Genomic DNA, 20,428 nt, shown 5'->3' with positions numbered 1-20,428 from the left:
TTGAGAAGGTTAAAGACTCCTTGTTTCATAACTATGAAACACAGAAATACATTTTTCAGAGTTTCCACAAAACAAATATAACTTTTTGTTATATTTGGTACTATGAAAGTAAAATTTTCATGTATTATTCACATGAATGTACAAACATTTCCTTTGCTACCCTGTTCCTGACAGCTCTGCTAACCATAAGTCATAATCATTTGAGCATGTGTTAATGTAAACACAGTTTGTTGTGCAGACTAATTTGGATTTGCTTCATGGAGGCAATATGTCAGAAATATTGATCATGAGGAAGGAGTGGAGGCTGGGCTACCTGGATGTAATAATAATAAGTAGTAAATCTACCTTTACAAAACAGTTTCTGAGTATTGTGCTTATTATTAATTCATGCCTTCACCAGTATTCCATTTGTGTTTAGTATGCTGTGACTATAATTGTCCACCTGTTGCAAAGCCAGGAGGATTTCCACACACAAAAGTATACTTTTCAACAATTTGTATGTATGTCTATATATTTGTCACACCTGTCATTGCTCTCATTGTCTTGTAGAAAGGCTCTAATGATCGTCAAAAAAACACACCTGGCCCTGCAAGAAAGACTAACCTCACCTCCAAAGTCTTTACTGAATATAACAGTGAGACCATAATCATGAAAATATTTAATATTTCAGACATTAAACATATGATTTGCAATCATGCTAACCAAATGCAATCATGCTAACCAAATGTCATTGTTTGCTTGTAAAGTGAACTGTTTTTCATGGAAAAGGTTAATTTAAATCACCTGACTCTGTGTCACCGCCCACTACAAACAATTCAACCAATCAGAAGTAGGAGAGGGATGACATCAGCTATTCCACTTCCCCAATTGGACTAAATTAAAAACATATATCTATCTATTTGTCCTGTTTTGAATCTTCATCATGCCTTCATCATGCCTTCCGTCCCTGCATGTCCATCCTCTGACAAACTCTAACATGCAGTGACCATTTCCCCCGAGAGAATTTCAAAAATGTTCAATCAGAGCTCTTGGTTTTACCAAATGGTTTATGCTGGTTGAAGAAGTGATTTCTTCTCTCCTTCTGCTTCAATCAAAATCAAACCAAGGTGCTGGTCCGACCCTGAAGCTACAACGTGTAGATTAAACCTGTACTGTCTGATGTTAACCTGGTTAGCTAACATGATAAGCAGGGCTGGTTTAAGGCATAGGTCCATATAGGCGGTCGCCTAGGTCGCCACCCTCTAGGAGGAGCTGGTCGCCCTCAATTTTTTTTATTATTAATTAATTAATTAAAAATACATTTAAAAAAATGCTGACAGGTGCCCTTCCTCATTTTCTGCATTGAATTAACAAATGAACAAATAAATAAAGAAAGAAATACACTTTTCTCTGCTGTAACTCTCGTCGTAGTGAAACTGACTAAACACTTTTAAGCCAACAATATCAGGGACCAATTGTTTATTTATATTATAATAACTACAGTTATTTATGAATTTAAAAATGTTAATTTTTGTCTTAAAACAGTGACGCACCAAATCCAAATTTTGCCTAGGGCACCAAAAGGGCTAGAGCCGGCCCTGCGTGTAAAGAGTTTGTCTTCTCTTTAGTCATCCTATCCTTGCTTCATTTATAACTTCTGTATTCACATATTATTGTGTCTAAGTGAGTAATGGGGATAACAATTTCTGAAATTGGTCCAGTATTGAGGGAGTGTTGTGCATTGCAATCCTTCGGAGCAATTCCTCAACATCAATGTACGTCTTTATAGTCAATTGTCTGTCCACTAAAAGTGTTTTTGCCACTGAAATGCTCATATTATTATTATAAGTGTTTAACAACCTTATGGAAAGGGCCTACAAAGAAATAAAACCTTTTCTTGATCTGATCTGTTTGTGTCTAACCAAGTCTCGCTCTGGGAGAAGTCTCCTCTCTGATCTCGCGAGAGACTTGTTGCCGGAAGACAGCGGAAGCGTGAGTGAGAGTTGGAGAGAGCTATGTGCCTTGTCCTGCCGTGGCGCGAAGCAGACAGCAGAGTGGAGCTTTATTCATGTTGTTTTGTGTGTACTGTGAGAATATGGGGAGCATATTTTGATACTCTATCATAATATCTTTATTTAATATTTCAGAGGTAGCGTATTATGGACCAATATCCCTATAATGCTCCCACTTCTTGTCATTACACCACTACCACTACTACTATACCGCTGAGGAGCACACCTCAACAGGGAGCGCATCTCCACAGCACACCTGGAGGAGTTGGTTGTGTTGGAGTACAGAGAGCCTGGCTGTAGTTCATCTTAAAGAATCAAACTGCAATGGTTCGTGTTTGTGCATTTCCCAATTGTGGCAACAAAATGTCGAGCCACACTTCTCGCAGCTTTCACAGACTACCTCTGCTGGATAAGGACAGACGGAAGTTGTGGCTGGATGTGCTCCAGATGGATCCAAACACTCCTGTCCAGACACTGCGCCTCGCTGACCATCGAGTCTGCAGTGACCACTTCAACCGGGATGACTACAGTCAGCCGAGGAGGAGAGCAAACATTATACCAAGACACTTTTACCTCAAGAAGAATGCTGTTCCGAGAGTGGAGAGACCTGCTGCAGGCATAGTGGAGGTAACGTGATCAGCTCAAGTTCTTGTGTTCATCTGGCAGCAGTACACATGACAGCATGACAGGATAAACAATCACGGTGGTGCAAAATATCAAGTGATTCATGACTATAGATTAATTCCCCGATTGGCATTGTCTGGGGAGGCTAATAATGTTGCCAACATGTGTGTGCATGGTGTAAAACTGTCATATTTATGCCTATAAAGGTCCCATATCATGCTCATTTTCAGGTTCATGCTTGTATTTTGTGTTTCTACTAGAACATGTTTACATGCTGTAATGTTAAAAAAAAACTTATTTTCCTCATACTGTCTGCCTGAATATGCCTGTATTTACCATCTGTCTTAAACGCTCCGTTTTAGTGCATTTCAATGGAATTGCGTTGCTAGGCAACAGTTTGGGTCCATGTTTACTGCCTGTCAGCTGATGTTATTCACATCCACTGCAACAGGAAATAAACTGGGACAAATTTAGAATGTTTATGTTTAAAACCATGCAATGGTCTAAATATTGTATATTTGTGACATCACAGATGGACAGAAATCCTAACGGCTTGTTTCAAACACACGATTTCTGAATACGGGCTGTGTGTATTTCTCCGTATATTGAGCGTTTTGATGGTTAAACAGTATTTATAGACCTGTAAACCTTATAAACCTGCTTTATAATATAAAAGACATGAAAATCTCACTTTTTACAATATTGGCCCTATAAGACCATTTGTATGCCTACATTTGGTTACTGCAATGAATACTGGCAATGACTGATGATGGTAGTTATTCAGTGAGCCCTAATGCACGGTCTGTTCTAATTTAAGTCGACATTGAATAATTCTTACATTGCCGATCCCTAGCTCTATGACTGTGTAATGATTACAGTTCACATAGATTATAGAGTCTGACAGCCAGACTTGCCAACCATGAGATATAAATAACAAGATAGCTACACTACAACAGCATTTTTATGGTAAATAGGCCTACTTTTACTATTAAAGCTTCAGTAGGCAGAATATTTTTTGGCATCATTGAGCAAAACTTCCATAATAACCTTTCAGCATATTGTAATTCAAGTGTTCTGAGAGAAAACTAGACTTCTGCTCCTCCTCATGGCTCTGTTTTCAGGCTTTAGAAAATCTAGTCCGTGACAGGAGATTTGGCCAATCACAGGTCATTTCAGAGAGAGAACGTTCCTATTGGCTGTCAATCACTTGCGTACTCCAATCAAACGGTCAAACTAGGCAGCGCTGATCAAATATGAATCAATATTCTGTTACTGTAATGCCTATTTCTCTACTCAGATGTTTTCAGAATCATCGTGTAGTGTGCTATTTAGCTGTAAAATGAGAAAGTTTGCCTCAGCTGGTGGGCGGTGCTTGGTATTTCCTCAACTGATCTCAACATGGCTGCCGGGTGACACACTTTCTTATTTTACAGCTAAACAGTACACTACAAGATGTTTCTGAGAACATTTTATGCGAGAAATAGGCATTACAGTAACAGAATATTGATTCATATTTGATCAACGCTGCCTAGTTTGACCGTTTGATCGGAGTTTGTGAGTGATTGACAGCTGCTCAGAGACGGCAAGGCTCCAGATCAGCTCTGATTGGTTGTCTTCCTCCGGTCTGTGAAATCCTGCAGATGCCGTTAGGAGCACCGGAGGACACAGAGGCACATGATTTTTTTCAGATTACCTGTCTCATGCACTACTGTCAGGATATAGCGACCGTTTTGTAAAAATGCATTTTTAAAATCATATTTGCTCCAATTCTACTTACTGCAGCTTTATATAGTCTTCAGTTTTTATTTATTCATTCATTCATTTTTTCCCCTGCTTGAGTATTCCTTTCTCTGGTATTCTCCATTTCTCTCTCCATCTCTCACTCACTGAAGGCCCACAATGAGACAACAGCACCACTGAGCTCTGAAACCCATCATGAGACTTTCATTTTGTGTTGATTTTGGCTTTCCCTGTGGACCAAAGCGGTAGAACAAATGATTAGAGCAATGTGGGTACCAAAGCTCTGTTCCTGGCCGGAGCTTGGTCTGTACTTGGCGGACTGGTTGATGCCGGAGGCACCACTGTAGTCTTAAATGAAGGAGTTTCTGGTGAACCTGCATGATTTCGCCGGAATTCACTGATGGTCTCGTTTGCATATATAGGTCATAGAGACATCAGTATTAAATTGAATAACCACCCAAAAACTCCTTGTTGTAACTTTAATAATACACAATATGTAATCAACAAATAAATTATGATGTGTTTTGATGGATAAAGATAAGACTGTATCGATCTCTTGGTGAAATTCACAAGCTACCTTGCAGTATATATATAGCCTAGTTAAAAAATAAGCCCTGCCTTTACCAGCTGCAACATTAAAGTGATGTGATGTCACAATGAATACTTTTACTTTTGGTACTTTAAAGGACCAGTGTTTAACAAATAGGGGGATCTATTGGCAAAAATGGAATTTAATATTAATAAGTACGTTTTCTTTAGTGTATAATCACCTGAACTTATGAACGCTGTGTTTTCGTTACCTTAGAATGAGCCGTTTATATCTATATAGGGAGCGGGTCCCCTTCCATGGAATGGGCAGGGCTGTTCCAAAACAAAGTACAGGAGCTACAAGATAAAAGGCCTTGATCAGATGATCGGAGTAGCCGACAGCTAAAAAAGGGGCTTCACAGCTACTATATACTGTATGCAGGGGCCTGGCCGTGCAAGCCCTTGTAATTTATTAGTAAACTATTGAAATCAATTCTGTGTTTTACTGGAAGCTGATGAGAGGAGGCAAGAATTGGGGTGATGTGGGGCCAACGACTAGATAAGGGATAATGTACAGCGAGCCGGTCGTTGTTGTGAAATAAACCCTGACACAGCTACTTACTTAAGAAATCAATAATTTGACACAAAAACCACCAGAGTCTGACATCAGAATTGGGCCCATAGCAATGGTCTGTTATACATAGCAACTGTCTGCTATAAAGAAATAACAGACCATAGCAAGCTGTGATCAACCAATCAGAATCGAACATTCAACAAAGCTGTGTAATAATTTTTGTTAACACTCTAGCCGCTACATTTTGCACCAGTTGAAGATGAGCTAGAGAGGACTGAGTCTTGGTAGCGAGCTCCTGTAGCTTGACAACTGCCAAAAAAAATCAATGAAATATTGTACTGGGTGGAAATTTAGTGTTGGTCAATAGACTGTATATAAGAAGTGGACGTAGTCACCGTGATGTCACCCATTGGTTTGTGGACTGCCGTTTTGAAGCTTTGAGTTTGGCATTTCGGCCGTCGCCATCTTGTTTTTTTGCAACCAGAAGTGACACGAGAGGGTGGAGCTAAGTACAACCAAATGCTGAATAAGGAATTTATTTTTCTTATCACGCTGATTAATGTTCAAGTGTTAATTTTTCTGAAATGCTTGGTTTTAATTTGTTATTTGTTGCTATAGAGTGCTGCAGGGATGACGTATTTTTGTAGACCAACCAGGAAGTTAGCATCGCCCTGGTTCCCTCGACAAAAAGCCAATAGGATTGTTCCATTGGGTTTTGGATTATTGCAGAAAATCAGCTCTGTGGCAAACAAACGTTTATGATACTCACATGTTTTGTTCCGTAAAATAATCTCCTCAAATGAACACCGCTTTTATGATTTTTTAAGTGTGAATGCAATCACCAGAAGTTAAAAGCGAATGTTAAGCTATCAAGGAACTACACCACAGTCAATGAGCGCGAGTATACACAACGAGGCTGTAAAGGTGGAGGAGTCAGCGTGATGACGTTTAGTAGTCTCATTTAGCCACTTGTTAGCAACCGCCTTTTTTAAGACACATAAAGGCTTCAAAATGTACAAGTGGGATATTTATTGATGTACTTTGTTGTAGAGCAAAACGTTAAAATCTCTTCAGCTTGTATTAACCACAGATCTTATTTCAGGCATCTAACTAAAAACCCATTGACTTCCAGACAAGAGAACTGGTAGTGCTAAAATGTTAACTAATTTCTGGGTTTTAGGCAAGGAAAAAAGGAGATGTCACGCGTCATCATTGCGTCATATCATTGGGTAACAACACGTGCAGTAAAATCTGGTCTGCACACGCCGAAATTGAGTCAATAGCAACGCACGACTGCAGCTCCAGTTACACTGCGCATGTATCATACCCCATTCAAAGAACGCATATTGCTAAGAAGTGAAAGTCAATTTTTTGTTCCTTTGCAATGTCAGAGCCCAGCAGCCAAGCTATGCCTCCACCATTTTGGACCGAAATCGACTACCGGACGCCAGTAAAACGTCCGCCTATAAAGTGTTCTATTCTATTGTCATAATTTAAATGTCTCTACTGAAATACCATTTTAGCTATTTACTTACTTATTTATTTATTTATTTATTAAACTTTTTAGCCCGGCTGCTTCCCAGAGGAGCATAAAGTGAGCGATGGACATAAATGGAAGTCAGAAAAATCCAACACAGATTTTTAGAGCAATCTCAAACTTTTTCATGTCAAGGACCTTCAAAATATATGAACAATAGACCTCAAACCATGGATGTAGAAGAGGTTGTGTATTGTACTTTTGCCTTGCGTGTTAGTAAATAGCCTAACGTTACAACTACGTTAAATTCTGTTCATTTTGTGCGTGCTTCTACTGGATGATAGCTGGTTGTTTGGGAACAGAGACGTTAATACATCCACCACGGTACAGGCTTACAGCGTACAGCCCATGGGTGTATTACAAGATAATAAAGAGATGAATTACAGCCAATATATCCATTATTACAGCTGCATACAGCTAGCAGGAAGCTGGCAGAACCTCATATGTCATATCAGCTTGCAGGGCGGTGCAGTCCCGTGGGACTGTCATTATGCCGAGGAAAATAACTCTGGATTCAGCTATTAATGAACAGTTTATAACTTGTAGGACATAATGATTTAACTGAGGGATATTTAAGTGTACGTACTGGGAAGTTAGTTTACCTCCAAAAAAATGATCCTCTAATTTCCAGACGTTTCTTTATACATCCATGGCCGCAGACTCATTGGCGTTTTCAGTCCAAAATGGCGGCAGCACTACCGCAGTGCCATCTAGCGGCCGTTGTCAAAAAAGCACCTGAGATTTGTCTCTTTGCATCTATACTCTTTGCCCCATAGCTCAAGACCGTGTCCCAACCTCCTTCAATGAGCCTTGGTTTTAGGACTCATTCCTGCACCTCTCTATAAAGATATGGTGAGACTACATGATTAACAGCTGTGATTCTCTCTTGCTAACAAGCTGCGGTCTTGCTCGGCTCGCGATTGGTTCGGGACCTCGATACTGGCTCCACCGCCCAAACACTACTGCAAAGACTCTGGCTCCAAATGACATCAAAATCCGAAGATGTCAGCTCCTGTATACGGGATATTTTGGCTTCACTTCTGTTGAAGGAAGTGGGGATGTGTCGTCCATCTTTATATGCAGTCTATGGGCCAAACAAACATTCAGAATTGAGCATGTAGACCTACGTACTATTAAGCAAAGCTGGAGCTAAAGCATTCATTAGGACATTTGCACAATCAGTATGGCAGGAGTATTGGGATGACAATGAAACAGGAAGACATCTATATACTATACAAAGATATGTTGGAGCTAGGAGGATGGTGGGCTCGAAACGAATAAGGGAAGAAAATATCATCACTCGTCTGAGAATAGGTTATCAACCAACCATCGATTATATAAAATAAACCGGATAATTCTCACGCTGTAGCCAACCAGAAACAGTCCAACATGTTCTACTTTGTTGTAGAAAATACAATAGAAACACCTTCTACAGTAAATATGTAAGGCAGAACACCATGACTTTTCATTGTCTCTTGGGGAAATGAGCTGGCAAGATATGCTTTGACATTATTAAGCTTTTAAAAGAAACTGATTTAGCTCAAATAATCTAGAAGTTTCCACAGTTTTTTTCTCCACTAGCCATAAAACCTCAAAGAATTCCAGCATAACCTCTTGTTCCACCCTCCAGTCCAGTAGGTGGCGGTAATACACATCTAAACTGAGTTGACAACCGCAAATAAAACTACAGATGAAGAAGAAGACAACGCTCTGCAATCAGATAGACTGGGTGAAAGGATGTAGGCTAGTAAGGGACCGTATTAAAAGCACTTCACGGTTGTAGAGATTATTTTAAAAGCACATAGTCGCATTGTATGTGCTGAACTCTTGCATCTGGATCTTGGAGCCAACATGGCTACGACGGAAACAGGCGACGGACACAAACCGCTGAACACCAATCAAGAGGCGTCTGTCCAAGTCGCTGGCGCGGTAATGTTCCTCACGTTGTTACGGCTCTGTACAGCTCCTATAACGTCGCTATATGAAGATATTGGTATATCTAACAAATAGAAAGGTTATTTAATCAGCACAGTGGCTCGTTATTGTGTCGCGTGGACATAAAGGCTCGTTAACGGTAGCGAGCTAACGGACACACAGGAAGGTGTGCGGACTGGCTAGCTAGCGTTAGCTTAGCAACTGGTGAGCTAGTTGTGCTCTTGTTTACAGGTCATGTAATTAACATATATCACCAGAACATGGCTGAATCAGAGGAAGTGAGCCAGACGGAGGTAATGAAAGCTCTCATCTCTAATGTTGTAGCTGGTGGCTGAACAGCTGTGCAGCAGTGAGTGAGGCTGGTTGTGTTTACGGTGCATGAGCGGTGGTGCTATATATCAGTAACAAGCTAGCTGATGTCATGTGTGTGTGTTTGGTGGGAATGAACAGTTCAAACACACTGCGTGCTGATGTCAGTTCATATTTAAACAAGCAGTGTTTTATTATAGCATGTTTTTATACATGAATGTTGGCTATGATTACATTTAAGATAGCTATTCATTGGCTATATATATATATATATATATATATATTAGTGGAAGTAGTTGTACTTTTAACTTTAACTTCTGCACTATTTTATGGCTTAGATTCTCTATTTTAAACTTGCGTGGTTTTCCTTTTAAACATAATAATAATACAACTTTATTTATAGACTATTGCACCTTTACTAACAGGGGTTTAGTATTTTACAATAAAGTGAAGAAACAAGAGAATAAATAAAAGGCAAATTAAGTGCAAACACTGCGCAATCAAATGAATAACAAAAAAGAGGCAGCAAATAGCAAGAAGAGGTATGCAAAGATTAATAGAATAAGATAAGATAGAACTTTATTAATCCAGAAGGAAATTCTTGTGCCAGAGATTGCTCAAAAATACAACAAAATTACAACAAGTTCAAGTGTATAAAATAAAAAGTACTATTTCTAACACCAGTACCTAATAGAATAACAATTAAGCAAGATACATTTAGTAAAATTAGTAAATAAGATAAGTTAAGTAAAATAAAAAAAGTAAAGTAAGCTAACAAACAGAAAAATAAGTAATATTGCACATGTTGGACATTAATATTGCACACAATGAACAGTGATATTGCACATGAGAATGTAAAAAGTAGTATTGCACATGATATTGATATTATATTTGTACTCAATGTCTGGTGTCTATCATTGAATATGTCAATGATAGAACAAAGGAAGGCTTAATAACGATAACACATCTAAAAGATAATAAAACAAAGGAAGAGTTACTGTTAAAGGCAATGTTGAACAAATACGTTTTCAATTGTTGTCTAAATGTGCAGAGTGCTTGCATCTCTTATTATTGCTGCATATTTAATGAGCATTGTTTGGAGGGAGGGGTGGCACGGTGGTGCAGTGGTTAGCACTGTCGCAGGTTCAAAACCTGGCTTTCTGTGTGGAGTTAGCATGTTTGCCCTGTGTTAGCGTGGGTTTTCTCCGGGTTCTCTAGTTTCTTCCCACAGTCCAAAGACATGCAGGTTCATTGTTGACTCTTAATGTCCTGTAGGTGTGAGTGTGAATGGTTGTCTGTCTCTATGTGTCAGCCCTGTGATAGTCTGGAGACCTGTCCAGGGTGTACCCCGCCTTCACCCAATGTCAGCTGGGATCGGCTCCAGTCCCAAGATTGACAAGATCATTAGTTATCTGCTTAAACTTAAAAAAAAGGGGAAGAGCAAATGTTCGACTTCTGCTTTTCAAAATTACGTTTTTAGGGGTACATTTCCCTCTTTAGTCACAGATATTGTGACTAGTGCTGTCAATCGAAAATATTCAATCGCATGATTGTGTATAGTTAATCCCGATTAATTGCATGACTGTCCATAGTTAATCGTGATTAAGCGCAAATTAATTGCACAATTTTTTATCTATTCAAAATGTACCTTAAAGGGAGATTTGTCGAGTATTTAATCCTCTTATCGACATGGGAGTGGGCAAATATGCTGCTTTATGCAAATGTATATATATATTTATTATTGGAAATCAATTAACAACACAAAACAGATATTGTCCAGAAACCCTCACAGGTACGGCATTCAGCATAAATATGCTCAAATCATAACATGGTAAACTGCAGCCAAACAAGCAACAACAGCTGTCAGTGTGTCAGTGTGCTGACTTGACTATGACTTGCCCCAAAATGCATGTGATTATCATAAAGTGGGCATGTCTGTAAAGGGAGACTCGTGGGTACCCATAGGACCAGTTTTCATTCACCTACCTTGAGGTCAGAGATCAACGGGACCCCTTTGAAAATGGCCATGCCAGTTCTTCCTCGCCAAAATTTTGCGTAACTTTGGAGCGCTATTTAGCGTTCTTCCCGACAAAACTAACATGACATAGGTGTTACAAATCGATTCCTTAGGTTTTCTAGTTCCATATGAATAACATTAAGACTGAGCCCACAACAACCTCTGAAAAACAGAATATCAGCTGCGAACGCCAGCAGGCCATTGGACTGTTAAGAGGGTGATACTTTATGTAATAAAAGATTGATACTTGATATCCGTGTATCGATACAATATTGCCATTCAAAATATCACGATACAATGCTGTATTGAATTTTTTTCCACCCCTAATTTGCATGCATGAGGGGGGATTACAATACATGCAGTCTAATACAACACCATCACTAACTACAACCTCAACAAAAAAGTTGAATTAGCACCTCTTGGAAAGTTTTATGAAAAAGTGACCGTTATAAGCTTTGTAAAGGAAGAATTTATGGCTGAGCTGTTGTATTGGATTGCATTAGAATGTGTAAATGTGCCTAATAAAGTGTCTAGAAAAATAGAAGATGATGACAAGATGAAACTTGAAACAAGTCTTTTCATAGTATCATTAATAAAAATAGAGGACAATAAAATGAACACCTCCACTAAATATCCAAAAGAAAGCTAACGTTATAAACACCCGTGTTTAATCATGCAGTCGTCACTTGTGTCTAATGCAGCTCTGAGGAGAAATAAGACAGAGCAGTCACCTTCATTAGGAGCAGGAATCAGCATAAATATACGTGGAAGGTTTATACATATATATAAATCCTATACTGATATTTGGGGGTTGTATTTGTAGGACTCCTTTTTTAAAAAAAGTCAGTATTCTGGTATTGTACATAATGTTAATTGTTTATTGTCTTACACAGGTAACAGTGTGGACGGACGAGTCCATGGAAGCTGTTTCAGAGCCGGGAGCATCAGTGGATGTTGTAGACCCAGAGCTTGTTCATGAAGCTTCTCCTAGACTTTCTGAATATGGAGAGGAGGATAACTTTGTTGATGTTGCTGCAGAAAAAGAAATGGAAAGTGAAGAAATTGAACATGAAGAGAGTGAGGCCGCTTCACAGTCGTATTTCTCCACAGAAGACACAATCAGTACAGTTTTGGTTCACGGTGGTGAGCCAGGGAGCACCTCAGAGTCTGAAAAAGAAGAGGGTATTGAGGTGAAAACCGAGGAAGAGTTTGAGTTGAACGAAGAAAATGTGTCAGTAAAGGACAACCGCTTAGAGAAAAGTCCTGCAGGACCTGATGTCAGCGAGGACACAAATATGCACAAGAGTTCTGAGGAGCAAACAAACACAGATGTAAAGGTAGACCTAGACATCGACACCAAGGAGGATGTGGGCACACAGCAGGAGAAGGAGCCTCCTGGCAGTAAATTCAGGGTTTCTACAGCGGACGACCTCGATGAGATGATGGACATTGGCACAGTGGATCAGGTGGAACAAGAAGCTCAGATGAAGGAGGAGCAACTAAATAGTTTGATGGATGTGGATTGCAGCCGTTCACCTGCCGATTTAAATACAGGTAAAGTTCAAGCTGAAGTTTTATCACAAAGGTTTTGTGTTTAATGATGCAGAGAAACCTTTTCAACCAGCAAGTGTTAAGGCCCAGACATATTAACCTGACATCTAAGAACTAGCGGTGACCAAGGCTTGCTTTCCTCACTTCCGTTTCTCTTCTCGTGCACTGATTCGTTTAAGCTGAACAGCCAATCAGAGTGATTTCTCTCACCGACGGGCTCCGCCACCGATTCAACATGCTGTTCGGCCGGAAAAACTAGACCGACAGATGCTCAACGACGGCCCCTAAACTGTCCGATGGCCGACCGTCAGCTTCGTTGTCGGGGCTTTTAAATGATGCAAATAGGGCTGTATATTGGCAAGAATCTGCCGATATGATGCGTTTCATGTTACGGGGGTAATGATTCAATTTATTGTGATGTATTGCGATACTGTAAGCAAGGTGTTATATTGTGATTTTTTTTTTTTTTTTTCATATCTATTTTTAGAAAACTGTCATAAGTATAAAGAACACAATATATATAAAACGTGTTAAAAAATTCACTATGCGAAATGGCTACTATAGGGTCTAACATCATTACTCATGAATACAATTGGGCTCATTGGATCCACAAGAGTCTCAAACATACAGTGATATCCAATTTTTGCAATTCCAAGCAGGAATATGCAGAAATATTCAAATACGTCCTTTTAGAATAGGTGAAAATAACACATTTGTACTGCATGCGAAAGATTACTTGGTTTTTGCCCAAAACTGCATGTGATTATCATAAAGGGGGCATGTCTGTAAACGGGAAAGTTGTTGGTACCCATAGAACCCATTTTCATTCACATATATTGAGGTCAGAGGTCAAGGGACCCCTTGGAAAATGGCCCTGCCGTTTTTTTCTCGCCTCAATTTAGCACAAGTTTTGACTGCTATTTAGCCTCCAGTGCGACATGCAAGAATGACATGGTTGGTACCAATGAATTCCTTAGGTTTTCTAGTTTCATATGATGCCATTATCTTCACGCTAGTCCACTACAACCTCTGGCCAGCGGGCCATCGGATTTTTATAAGGTTAATTAAAAATCGATACAGCGTTTTGGAGAATCAATACAGTATCGCAAAACATGATACTCATGTCGATATTTTCTTACACTCCTAGATGCAAAGCAAAAGTTGTGTGTTTTGGAAATTGTGGTGCACAAAATCACAAAGTAGACATGTTTCTACTAATGAGTTATTAGTAATCTTGCTTCATGTGTGTTTTCTTATGATTTTTGCTGTGGATGCCTCCACTGCTGACTGTCACATTCATGCAGTGCTTTTGGAGTAAACAATTACAATAGTTGATAGCAGTGAACAGTTTAAAAGTTTGATCCCATTGTTTACAGAGCTGCTTATTTAATGAATCATGTATTCTTAATTATGGTCTAAGCATTAGCCCCTTTGAAACATAGAATACATAACTTTCCTGGCTTCATCTTTCTGTGAAGGTAAATAAAGCACTGCCTCTGTAGCATCCCTTTAATTTCTATATTTAAAATTTTCCCCTCACAGCTTCAGTGACGGAGGACAGTAACTCTGTTGAGGAGGAAGCTGATGTTAAACCCACTGTATTTCCACCGCCTGCAGAGGGGGAGCAAGTGGAGGACTTGAAAGTGGCTTTAGACTTGATGCAGTCCAGCTCGTCTCCGGTGTCTGAAGCCACGGCCAGTACAGGTGAGTGACCTCAGAGCAATGGTGCTTGGGGTAAAATGAAGTGTTTAACACCAGCGTGTGATTAAGGTATGCCATTCTCATCCCACTTTAGGCTGTCGCGATTCCAGAAATGTAGTAGTCGATACCAATACCAGTGATATTCTATGTTACAAATTCAATACCGCAGTAAAAAGCAAAAGTAAAGCAATAAATCCCATGTACTTCAACATACACTCCTTTTTGTTAAGAAGTTAAACAGGTCATAATTCCCTCTCTGTATCTATTTTATCTTGCTGTGAACACATCTTCAAACAACTGCCAAAAAACTAGATTTTACAAGATTACATTTGAACACATCATGATAATGTTGAATAATTTACCTTTGCCCAATACTCATTTTTACTGAATATAGCCTGAATATTGTAAATCAATGGCACCTCCCGTGTTGTAATCGGCAGGACTAGAGCTGGTTAACGTTAGCAGTAAGCAGCACAGTCCTGCACTGAGCTAACAGCAACAACTTTAACTAGTTCTTGTCCTGCCGATATGATGTCAACACCGATTTGTTGTTCACAATCTAGCATTATCGGGGACAAAATAGGGTGCGTCCCCTGGACGTGTCGAGGTGAGTTTACTGTGTCCCAAACACATTTTCTATCGTCCCCGGGACAACTTGATGCCGTTAATCACGACTCGAGCCATGACGGGACCTGTGGTACTGTATCGGTTCATGTGACATCCCTAATCCCTCTCGCACAATTAGACCAATCAGTCAAGCATTTAGATGATTAGCTCCTGAAAGGAAGTCTCTAGATTTTGAGATTTTGGCTAGTGAACATCTCATTAAATGCTGAGATGTTAATTGTTGTAGTATATACTGTATTACCCAATCCATTACACTATAAATCAGAACTGACAATCCAACAATTAAAACTAAATATTTTTAACCTGTCCAGTCATGGTTAGATTTTGATTTTGGTTCAATTTCTGGCTGTCCAATCATAGACCATGTGATAAACAGGAAGGTAATCCAGGCGCTCCAAAATCTTCGAACAAGTAACAACGAGGAAGGAAATATAAAAAAGGCTTTATTATAGTGGCTAAATCATTACAAAAGCCAACATGTTTCGACCACTGTGGGTCTTCGTCAGGGCATTTAACAAACAGACAAAACTGGCGTGACCATGTGCTTTCATCTTCCATTTGTATGTCACTGTTGTAATGGATGATTATTTTCTGCATGTATTTATTTTCTTTAATAGTTAACTTTGCACCTTATTCACAGTTAACAGCTTGCCATGTTGCTTATGCTCCCGTAGGAAGGGACAGCTCATCACCAGCGACTGTAATGAACGGGATGAAAGTTGTTAAACTGTCAATACCAACGTTAGACACTGTAAGTATAAATTAGACAATCTGCTTCAGTGTGTTGATTAAAACAAGTACATAGAAATGGTTGGGGTGCTACCATGGAAGTTGAAATCTACATCAGTTATGGTCGTGAGAGTCCAAACAACAACAACATATTTCTTTATTTCCTGTTGTAGGAAACTGCTGCTCACACACTCAAGTCGTCTCCTTCACCACCTTTGGTCAAGGTGAAAGATGAGCCTATAGACGAAGAGTATGAACAAGCTCTAATATCGTCTGTATCTACAGCAAATGTGAAAGATGAGCCCAATACTGCAAAGGTGGGACACACACACACACACACACACACACACACACACACACACACACACACACACACACACACACACACACACACACACACACACACACACACACACACACACACACACACACACACACACACACAGAGAGTCAGATGGCAGTTTGACATCAGGTCTCATGTCTGAATGACGTCAAAAGTCACGACGACAATCTCACTAGGTCTGATCTAACATTTATTATAAATACAAACTCTGTATAACGTTACTCTCACTGTAATAAATGTATTATCTAATTTTCAGTTCTTATACGCAAAGAAAATATCAGTTTATTAAAGGGAAAATTCTGCACCTTTTCATATAATGTCCAATCAGTGTTGATGGTAAATGTAGTCCTCAATGCGTGCTATATTGACTGAGAAAGCTGAGTTCTCCTGCTCGTAGAGCTGTTCCGGCAGTGCCTACATGTACCAGGATGCATTGCGCGCAAGCTACTTACGCCCAGCCAAAACATAGTGTACTTATGCAGGTAACAGAATAAAAACACTGAGGCTCCGTAGTCCGAACCAGCGTGAACCAAGACGGCAAATTTTCCACGTTGTCAACGGCAGCACATTGTAGCTCCACTCCTTCCATTTTTACCTTTCACAATAAAAGCCCGACTTAAATTCACTCAGCATTTCGCTAAGAAGCAACTCAATGAAACTGCTTACTGCATTAGGTGACAAAAATACTCACTCGGTCTTCTGCCTTCTCGGCCCTGCTGGTCTTTGGTTGTATTTTCCAGTTCATCTTCGGGATCCTGAAGGTCTTCAGCACACCTCTGTCCATGTGAGGAGTAAAACTCTCATGCATAGTAACTAGGGGTGGAACAGTTCACAAAATTCACGGTTCGGTTCATATCATGGTTTTGGGGTCACGGTTTCCGGCTCGGTACATTTATGTTACAGCGAGGAGGTCACAAATGTTTGCATTAACAAAAGTATGGCTTACATAAGGAACATAAACACTGCTTCATTGACAAATCTTAATTGAAAGAATAGGTCTTCTACAGTCATTAGTGCAAACAAAAAATGCAGCTTTGTTATTTTCATATAAATATGATGTAATTATAGACTGAAGGCCATCAACATAAATTGAAGCATACTTTTTTTCGTCATTTTCATGGTAACACTAAATCCGTAATGCTCCCATACAGCGGAGCAAAACGATGCTGGTGGATCCTCTAACTGTACTTTAACGTGTCCACTCATCATATCTTTGGGGTACAACACATGTGCAGCAAAATCTGGTCTGCACTCGCCGAAATTGAGCCAATAGCAACGCACGACCGCAGCTTCAGTTACACTGCACATGTGTTAATCCCCGTACCTCAAGACCCATATCCACCCGTGTCCCAGCCTCCTTCAATAGGCCTTGATTTCTAAAAGAAATACACAATCGGCCTCATAACTTATTTCAAATGAACCGAACAATTCATACACGTCCCGAACCGTGACTAGCGAACCGAACGGTTCGGATTTTTTACCTGAACCGTTCCATCCTTAAGAGTAACACCCACACTCTCAGGGTGATGTCACCGACTGCATCCAACATGAATTGACCACGCTGACATTCCTTACAGCAGAATGATTCCATTTGTGTTGGCCAGTTCAGAGAGGTTAAAGAAACCCCTCTTACAACCACAGCAATAATCTGACCAAAACTCTCGCCTTATATTTCCATTCAACTGTGTGGATTAATATTTGGCTCCAGGTGCCAACACTAAAAGATACACTGTAAACTAACTTGAAAGAAACTCAATAGCCTACCAACATTAAGGCTACAAACAACCCATAATGCATCAATCCATTTTTTTTATTCTTTATTCTTAATTTAGAGCCCCTTTAGCGTCGTCAAAGTGGTCGCTAGTATTCCTGGGGTCCAAACGGAACCATAACAATAAAAACAAACAACAATTTAATATCACATTGATCAACACAACAAGAAAAACAAGCCAGATATAAAGGTCAGAAAACAAGTGAAATAACTATACATAATGAAAAGGTCGACGAGAAGCTTACAGTGAAAACAAAATTGTAAAAAAGACAAAAAGAAGTTTCCAAAAAAGCTTTAAATTAAAGTAACATATATGCAATATTCATCATTTTTTGTTTTAGTAACTTCAAACGTGACTTTGTTGTGAACAAACATGGTAGACGACGGGCAGGAAGAATTAGCGATGTTTGTTTTTGCACGACTTTGTACTGAAAATTCACAAAAGATGGATGGATGAAGTCATGGAGACATTAAATAAACTCTTTTGTCAACGCCACAAATCAACAAGTTGGTCCTCCATTTCAGAGCTCCATCTTATTATTACAACTTTATGCTTTGCATTGTCATTAGCACATGCATTAGCCGCGGCCGCCATGACGTCGGTGGTTGTCCTTCCTTCTTCAGTCAGCTTGGTTCTCAATTGACTGTCGTTCTTTCCCACGTGACTGCATAATCGGCTGCGCTCGGTGTTCCACATACGCAACAGGATATCTGATCGTAAATATTGAACATGTATTGAATATTGACTATTTGAGATCGGTGCGGCCAGGATGGACTTCTGAGCCGTTCGGGGATGTATAAAACACTCTTAACATACCTTGCATCACAGGAATATCTGAAGAGATAATCTTTAGAACCATCAAAAAAGCTGTGCTTTGCTGACGATTACCAGGTGGGGGGGGGAATCGGGCTCAAAATTGGCTTGAATCTCCTGTAGTGTGTGACAGGCATTAGGGAACGGTGCTCACACTATTCAAAGACAACATTCGTGAATGTCTAGTCCTTGAATATGATATCCATAAAAAAGTCCTTCAATCAGGATTTGATGGATCCAGGATCACTGGACCACCACTGACCCCTGTCTCCCCGTTCTGTTATTGACAGGAGGACTTGAGGATTGGATCGGTCTTCTCTGTGACCCCAGCTGTCGAAACACAGACGCTTCCCCTTGTCAGTCCCTCATCATTGCAGATGTCCTGCTCCCACTGCAAGAAGAACCTGATGAAAGGACAGACAGCTTTCCAGAGGAAGGGCTCCCCAGCACTCTTCTGCTCCACCGCCTGCCTCACCACATCTCTTCCCACATCCAAAGGAGTTACTAAGATCTGCCACAACTGTCAAAAGTGAGTTCAACAGGAAACTGTGTCATCTTTCCAAATGTACGACTATTCTGAGACGATTAAGATAATGAGTAATTGACTGTATAACTGTAGATAAACCTAATGACCCAAATAAACTATTACTGAATTTGGATCTCTTATTGATGTTATCCCAGGTTGATATTTCGGCCTCAGGATGTCATTCTGGCTCCAGATGCTAAAGGCACCATGAAGGAATTCTGCAGCCAGAACTGCCTGACCTCCTTCAACTACAAAAGGAGCACCTCCAAATACCGGATCTCTGCCACCACAACCACCACAAAAACACCACAACCAATAGCACCACAGTCACTCTGCAGCATGTGCACCAGATACTGCGTTGTAAGTCAAACAGACGAGGGCTGCAATTCCCGATTATTTCCGTTAGCGATTAATCTGTCAGTTATTTTCTGGATTAATTGGTTAGTATGATTTGAGCATATTTTTTATGCTAAATGCAGTAGGCTATCTGTGAGAGTTTCTGGACAATATGTGTATTTAATACTCTTATCAACATGGGAGTGGACAAATATGCTTGCTTTATGCAAATGTATTTATTATAGGAAATCAATTAACAACACAAAACAATGACAAATATTGTCCAGAAACCCTCACAGGTACTGCATTTAGCATAAAACAATATGCTCCAATCATAACATGGCAAACTGCAGCCCAACAGGCAACAACAGCTGTCAGTGTGCTGACTTGACTATGACTTGCCCCAAACTGCATGTGATTATCATAAAGTGGGCATGTCTGTAAAGGGGAGACTTTTGGGGACCTATAGAACCCATTTACATTCACATATCTGGAGGTCAGAGGTCAAGGGACCCCTTTGAAAATGCCAGTTTTTTTCTCACCAGAATTTATCATAAGTTTGGAGAGTTATTTATCCTCCTTCCCGACAAGCTAGTATGACATGGTTGGAACCAATGGATCGCTTAGGTTTTGTAGTTTCATATGAGTTCCCCCTAACTTTAAAATTGTGCCTGCTACAACCTAAAGATCGCCTTAATGTGTTAAAGAAATGACTGCCGTTGAAACAAAATTTACATTAACGCGTTATTATTGCATTAACTATTCTTCAGTCTTT

At 39.8% G+C, this 20,428-nt stretch overlaps 1 protein-coding gene across 4 annotated transcripts in view; it reads left to right on the top strand.

The window, feature by feature from the left end:
- Positions 1–1,970: 1,970 nt before the first annotated feature.
- The window catches only part of LOC119503242 (zinc finger MYM-type protein 4-like), a 38,608-nt gene continuing 20,150 nt past the window's right edge, over positions 1,971–20,428 (top strand). Inside the window, exons 1-7 of one of the 4 annotated variants that reach the window (XM_037794917.1) lie at positions 1,971–2,618; positions 12,149–12,809; positions 14,424–14,510; positions 15,809–15,885; positions 16,037–16,180; positions 19,082–19,320; positions 19,473–19,677. In XM_037794917.1, the coding sequence (XP_037650845.1) occupies positions 2,316–2,618; positions 12,149–12,809; positions 14,424–14,510; positions 15,809–15,885; positions 16,037–16,180; positions 19,082–19,320; positions 19,473–19,677 (1,716 nt within the window). In that variant the 5' untranslated portion in view covers positions 1,971–2,315. The other 3 variants (XM_037794916.1, XM_037794918.1, XM_037794919.1) reach the window with 3 other exon arrangements.

Source organism: Sebastes umbrosus, chromosome 15, assembly GCF_015220745.1.
Source record: "Sebastes umbrosus isolate fSebUmb1 chromosome 15, fSebUmb1.pri, whole genome shotgun sequence".
Classification (NCBI taxonomy): Eukaryota; Metazoa; Chordata; class Actinopteri; order Perciformes; family Sebastidae; genus Sebastes; species Sebastes umbrosus.
Note: the sequence above shows the minus strand (reverse complement) of the source record. Positions and strands in the feature narration are given on the sequence as shown.